The sequence below is a fragment of the Oncorhynchus clarkii genome, chromosome 22 (assembly GCF_045791955.1).
Source record: "Oncorhynchus clarkii lewisi isolate Uvic-CL-2024 chromosome 22, UVic_Ocla_1.0, whole genome shotgun sequence".
NCBI classification, from domain to species: domain Eukaryota; kingdom Metazoa; phylum Chordata; class Actinopteri; order Salmoniformes; family Salmonidae; genus Oncorhynchus; species Oncorhynchus clarkii.
Genome location: NC_092168.1, coordinates 41,584,424 through 41,591,294, shown reverse-complemented (window position 1 = coordinate 41,591,294; position 6,871 = coordinate 41,584,424). Strand labels below are relative to the sequence as shown.

The 6,871-nt window shown below is 46.0% G+C and overlaps 1 protein-coding gene across 5 annotated transcripts in view; it reads right to left on the bottom strand.

Moving 5' to 3' along the window:
- Positions 1-207: 207 nt before the first annotated feature.
- The window catches only part of LOC139380920 (zinc finger E-box-binding homeobox 2-like), a 78,186-nt gene continuing 71,522 nt past the window's right edge, over positions 208-6,871 (bottom strand). For 3 of the 5 annotated variants that reach the window (XM_071124083.1, XM_071124084.1, XM_071124087.1), the window contains 3 exons: positions 4,731-6,766; positions 4,082-4,259; positions 208-2,292 (listed from right to left, as the gene is read on the bottom strand). In XM_071124083.1, the coding sequence (XP_070980184.1) occupies positions 1,706-2,292; positions 4,082-4,259; positions 4,731-6,766 (2,801 nt within the window). In that variant the 3' untranslated portion in view covers positions 208-1,705. The remainder of the gene's footprint in view (positions 2,293-4,081; positions 4,260-4,730; positions 6,767-6,871) is intronic. The other 2 variants (XM_071124085.1, XM_071124086.1) reach the window with 1 other exon arrangement.

Below are 6,871 nucleotides of genomic sequence, written 5' to 3'. Positions count from 1 at the left end.
GGTAGCCAGGGCACTAAAACAGGGGAGAAGATGAGCCTTGCACTTCAACGCTAAGTTGTAGTGGGAAAAAAAACAGTATGCTGTTCTGCATCCACGTCATATCGCTGAGTTTACCTTGAATACAAATTCTATAGAGATAAGACTGCAGGCCTGTTTGCAAGTATAAATGATCACTGTTAGATCGATAATGAATAGAAGTCATTCAAGTACAAGAAGAACAACACAGCTTTATTCAAATTTATTTTGGCTACATTTATTCGAGGTCATTTCCAAGAGAAATAAAAAATTCAATAATAGCCTACTTAAGACATTTTAGGAATTTTCCATCAACACCCCCTCTATCTTAATCTCTGTACCTGGATGACTAAAGTGGAGTTTTTATTGTCAAAAAATACAGTGTTTTCACAATATTGTATCAAAAGTTCCCCAAATTGCGAATTTCCAGTAGTTTAAAGGAAATAAAATGATAAGAACTAAATTGACAATTTAAAACAATGACTGTTTTTCCAAATACCATAGAGTGCTTTCTATTGATGATTTTCTCCAATAGTCAATGACACAATCCTTTACTAAAATATATTTGTTGAGGAACTATCATACTGTACACTACAGTATGAAATAAATACAATTAGGAAATATAAAATGAGTCACATAAATAAAATGGCAATCTTAAAATTTGATTGAAATGTAATTTATGCTTGGGAAAAAAAATCTACAAAAACAAAAGTAATACTGAAAAAAGGTAATGAAAAATACGTAAAATTGCACAAACATGTAAACTAACGAACTGCTGTCTCTATCGATGCTAATACTGACATAGGTACTTTGAAAAACTAGATGAAATATTGATTTAATACTGAAGCCAGAGCAAAGATAATACAAGTAAACTCTGATTTTTACACTGTACAGGGATGGCACTTGCAGAAACGCACAGGTGAAAAGGTTTGCATATAAGGCTTTCTCTTGAGAAAATAAAACATACTAAGTCTCTTTTGTCTGTCATATGGAGCCCTTCGTATTTCACAATTCTCTATTTCATTCTGTCATTTCATTCCAGTCCATTTTAAGACTCATCAAAATCACACAGGTTTAAAGTTTCCTTCACATAAAGACAAAAAAATGGTGTGGTTAGTTTGCCGAGCAAAAGGGAGGGTAGAACCAAGGACATCACAGTAAGTAGTAGACAAAGTACAACACTGACGGACTGCTACCAAGTCTTCAAGCACGGTATAAATATACATAGGGTTTTTTAAATAGTTTTTTATTGTTTTTGTAGTGATTAAAAGGGCAGAGTGCAATTTCCTGGTTTGGGGTATGAACACAATAAAACAGGGTTAACAACATTATAGCACCACACAGCTTTTAGGCCTTATTTTACACTGTGCATTAAAGACAGCTTCATTTAATTTGTTTATTATGATGATAATCGTTATTACATCATAATGTTGATTCTTAAATAATCCCATCCAGCTTGTCATCTCAACTCTGATGTTGGCAGTCAGTCACCACATTCCATGAGTCCATCATTATGAGCTTCTGAGAAGCTACAAGTTGCTTGACTTAGCCACTGCAGTGCCCTTCTTATAACAAAGCAAGTTTCATGTTTGCTGGAAGAATGGAAAAAGGAAATGAAACAAACCATCATGACAAATATTTTCTGCAATATTTTTTGGGGACTGACTGCAGAATTGATTTAATCTGCTTCCTAATGGTCTGACTTGGTGTCTCTTTTCCCTTCTGTTGAACTGTCATCCATCGAATGCATTGCATCTTTCCCCTCGTCATCCCTCGCTGTGTCCATCCTTCCGTCACCCTCGCCCTCTCCTTCCCTGAAACTTCCCGCCTCTCGTCTGTCTGTCACCTCCTCATACCTCTCGTCCACTTCCGTCTGTCCTCGACCTCCCCTCATTCCTCCTTCCGTGCCATCCCTCAGGATGGTGTCACCCCCGTCCTCCAGCTGGTCCTCGGGGTCTGAGTAGCCCAACGGCCCCAGACCCTGTAGGTAGGCCCTCCTCATCAGTAGCTCTGTGGGCTCCATGGGGCCCTGGCCTTTGTCCCATGCTTCCCTCTCCTCCGCCTCCCTCTCAGCTGCCTCCCTCTCTTCGGCCTCCCTCTTGCAGTAGGAGTAGCGGTGGTTCATGTGCTGGGAGTAGGAGCCTGAGTGAGAGAAGCGCTTGCCACACTTGTCACATTGGTATGGCTTTTCTCCAGAGTGCAGGCGAGAGTGCTCGATGAGGTGGTGCTTATGTTTGAAGGCCTTCTTACAGATCGTGCACTGGTGTGGTCGCTTTCCTGCGGAGACACAGGAGACAGGGGAGAGGAGGTGTTACTACAGTGTTACTATGGTCCCCTTCCCTAGAAACACAGAAAAACACAAAGGGAAAATAAACAGTTATTCAGGAGAACAGGCACGTAGTACACATGTAAAATTAGAGTGAATTTAGTCTGACTTGACACAGAATGTATTGATCACGTTATGTGCATACTGAGTGTAAAAGCATTGATATCATCATTACGGATTTCTTCATTCCCTCCATCATGGTGAAAATTATTATAGGACACAATAATGATAGGAATGAGTAATGTTGTGATGGTACAAATAAATACAAGTACATTTCTCGAATGCATTTTAGAAAACAAAACAAAGCGTTAAAAGTAAACCTCAATGTATGGTTGACAATCTAACTTTAGAGCTAATTTTAGTTGCTGCTAGAAAACACGGCGGGGAGTCAGGTGGAAATAAAACCCCTCAACACTCTATGATGGGCGGGGCCGGCGAGCAGCGAGCTAAGCCAGTGAACTCAGATGTTTCGAACACCAAGCAAGGTGAAACTGAAGCGCAGCCTGGCACCAGTGACAGCGTGTTCTCGTGACATCATAGGTCCAGGTTAAAACGAGTAGGATTAGGCATCCTTCACGTGATGGTGTGACAGTTATATTTTTAGGAGGAGGACCTTCACACCACTAGCCCCCTTTGCCCCTCTTCCCTGTCCCCGCAGCATGCAGCTCCTCACTAAAGGTTTACTGCAACTCAGCAGTGCTACCGGAAATATATTCCCTTCTATTAGACAAAATGGGCCTCTCAAATGCAAGTTCAATCGGCCCATATAATAGCACCCTTCCAAAAGCGCACATCCCACGCTCACATGCACAAACACCTCCCATCCTACGAAAGCCAATACACATAAAGTACACACAGGCGAGCAGCCACGCAACAGAATGCACATACACACACAGACACACACACAGGCGATTCCTATCCTCAGATAGCCTTGGAATGCCTGCGACATCATCCATAGTTGGCATACTTTAAGTGCCCCCCCTCGCCCTCCCCACCTTCCCTACAGTGGGACAAAAATAGAGGAGACAGAGAATTCCTCATGGGGCATTCCATTACAGGATGCTGAAAGAGAGGAGTCCCCAGGAGGAGAGGTCACATCTTTGAAGATCATTTAAAAAATAACCAAACATGCCACACAGGCAATCCTCCTATACGACCTGTCATTCTGTTAAATACCACCAGGGTCAACGCAGTAATTCTCGTCCCTGTCACTGAAGGCACAGTATATATACTGTATTTCCCTGTGTCTTAACATACTAGCGTGATCTTTAAAAAGACAGTCCCTCTTGAAGCAGAACGTTTGTTTCCAAAATGGCCACTGGTCCTGTTACTTCTGGAGACCATATGATGATGTCATTTAGAATGCCTGGAGTCAGAATGACTACCACTATGGTGTCTGTGATGAATGCAATGATGCTCACTTCTACTTTTACTGAATGTTTATGTAACTGCTTTGATATCCAAACAGCCCACTATTCCCAAACCCCAATAAGAAAGGAACACGTTAAAGTTCATGGATCTGAACACATTATAATGGAAAATCATGAAAGACGAGAGGAAAATAACAATTAAGATTGGTGGGGGGAAAAAAATGACGTGATCAAGAAGGGAAAAAAAGAGAGAGATGATGAAATAACAAAAAAAAGAACAGCTTTCAAATGACACAAAACATGGAGGGGGACTGGCACAAAGGTAAAGAGGGAGGTTGGGGTAGAAAACAACTGTCCAAATGTTATATACCTGTGTGTTCATATTTGTGTCTTAGGAGGGAACTGGTCTTCTGGAATGTTTTGTCGCACAAGTCACACGCGTACATACCACTTTCTGTCTTCTTAATCTTCTTCCGGGAGAGGAGGGATTCGTCTGTCAGGTCCTCCAGGCCTGACAGATAGTCCACAGTGCCGTCCAATAGCTCCCCCTATGAGATGAGAGAGGCATATTGTTCAATTGTTTGTAAGTAATCCACACCTGTCACCTAAAACAAAGACACCTTCTGCTCTGAGTTTGATCCCAAGTCTGGACAGGGCTTAGTCGTCGATCCGTACGACCTGTGTAAGACCCTTCTTACTGCCCAGGAGAGGAGACAATAAAAAGGGGAACATATGGGCTTTTTAAGTCTGTGTTGTGGATTTGATGTGTGGAGTGGACACATATACAAAACAGACAGCCACAGTGCAAACTCATCTAATTACAGGAAATTATTTGACAAAAACACAACTTTAACATTATTTTTTTTACTAATCTAAAACATTTAATTTGAGTGTAACTTATCCATTAGATACTAAAGATACTAAATCCATAGATTTAAAAGGGCAAAATGTTTATTGTTAAGCTCTTACTAAAAATTGATTTAGTGAATGGACCTGAAACCACAAAAGGGCTTGCTTACCTGGAAACCTGGTTTCCGTTGGTACTTCCTCGACCTCTGTTGCATTTCAGCGAATGTAGCCGCCCCAGTTGCATAAGTGTAGGCCATGTGGGGCAGGAAGCTCATTGGATCCAGCCCTGGGTATGGCCTCAGGCCTGGGATGCTGGCCTGGGCCTGCATGAAGCTAGGTGGGGGGAATGCTCCATGTGGGGGCAGAGATGTGTACATGTGACCACCACCAAAGGGGTTGATGCCAAAGATGGGGCTGACACTCTTCTCCATCTGGTGTCCACGGTTGCCTCTGTTGTCTCTCTCCGAGCCCAGGAATTCCTTCTTGATGTGGGCCAAGTCCATGGGCTCAGTACCCTGCTCCCGGCTGGAATGGTGGTGGTCACCGTTGCAGTCTGAGACGTAGCCGTTTGGTTCGGACCTCTTTTCTCCCAGTGAGATGCTGTTGCTCATCATGTGTTTTGGCAGAGAAAGGTCCAACGGTGCGTCCCCCCCATGGCCGTCCCCTTCAGAGGCCAGGCTGTTTGGAGTGTACGAGCTGCTCTGGGAGTTTTTAGAAGAAGTGGAGGAGAGATTTAGAGGAGATGGAGTTCTGCTTCTAAGTTGGTTCAAGGGGTCTAGTGGTTTGTCACCCGTCTGCCTGTTTGCTGTAAACTGGTTGGCCTCTGAGTGTCTGTGGAGAGCGTCACGGTCACCGTTGGTGTTGCCACCGTGTAAATCAGCGAGTGCCATGATACGGTCCACGTGTTGCGCTGTGGACATTGGTGACCTGGTTAGCCTGTGGTGCCTGCGCTCCTCTGCACTGCTCCGCTCTGGCGGCGGTGACTGCTTCCTGTGGTTGGCATTGCCGTTGTTGTGTTGTTGTTGTTGCTGCTGATTCTTCCACTGGGAGAACCATTCCTTGACGAACTCCTGCGGAAGGCCGACTGCGATGGAGATCTTCAGCAACTCCTCTGAGTTGGGATCTGTGTTCATGGCGAAGTAGGCCTTGAGCACTGACATGTGGTCCTTGAAGGGGTTGGAGGGGCTGGTGGCGCCCCTCTCTGAAAGAGAGGACAGCAGGGAGGCCTGCTGGTCTGAGGGGAACACTCCCCTGTGGCTGAGAGACACGTCCTCGCTGGGCTGAAGGTGGTTGATCTCCTCGTTCTTCTTACACAGGTAGCGCTCATGCTGGTGCAGTGGGATGGGCCCTGGGAAGGTCTCCTTGCAGAACTGGCAGGAGAACGGCAGGAATGGAACCAGGTGGCTTCCGTGGTGCGACTTGTCCTCACGATCCGTCGAGTGGTTGAGCCTCTCCTTCTTTATGTCCATGTTGATCTGCCTCTTGGAGTCATCGATCAGGCTCTTGGCCTCGTTCACCTTCTCCAGGGTGTAGTCGATGATGCTCTTGGTGGGGCTGCCATGGCCCACCGCCTGGAAGCTGGCACGCGGAGAGGACAAGGCCAGCTTCTGCTCCTCCATCTGAGCCCCCAGCTCCTTCATATAGGCCCTGAGCTTGGAGATCTCCTCCGGGTTCCCATCCATCTTCTGCCGACACACCGTGTTGTCCACAATCTGGAGGACCTTCTGCACCTCGCTCAGGTTGTTCCCCAGGGACCCGTATCCCAGCAGGGGCAGGTCCAACCCCATTCCACCCAGGTGCTGCAGGGGGCTCTGGGATGAGCTGTGGACCCCCAGGGGGCTGCCTCCTCGGCAGGCTCCATTCATATAGCCCCCTGGTCCTCCGACGCCATACTGGGAGGCCATCAGTAGCCGGTAGTCGTTTAAGTCCATTGGCTCTGCCTTGATGTCCAGGTGGCCCTGCTGGTCTTGGAGCCCCATGGGACGGCCGTTCTCCAGCTTGTGGCGGAGCAGAGCCAGGGCGGGGCTTCCCGGGGAGGAGGCGGTGGAGTTAGGGGAGGAGCCAGCCTTGGCGTTGCCTCCTCCATTACTTACTCGTCCATTGACGGAGAACAGACCGACACACTTCTTGCTGCTGATGTGGGAACTGTAGGAGCCGGAGTGGGAGAAGCGCTTCTTGCAGTTGGAGCACTCGTATGGTTTCTCGCCTATAAACCATAAAAAGGTACATGAATCTCAAGTTATTCCATTTTGAATGCTTGCAATTGGCTAGTAGTGAAATAGCTGAAGATTTCTTTCAGTGTGAAAATTTG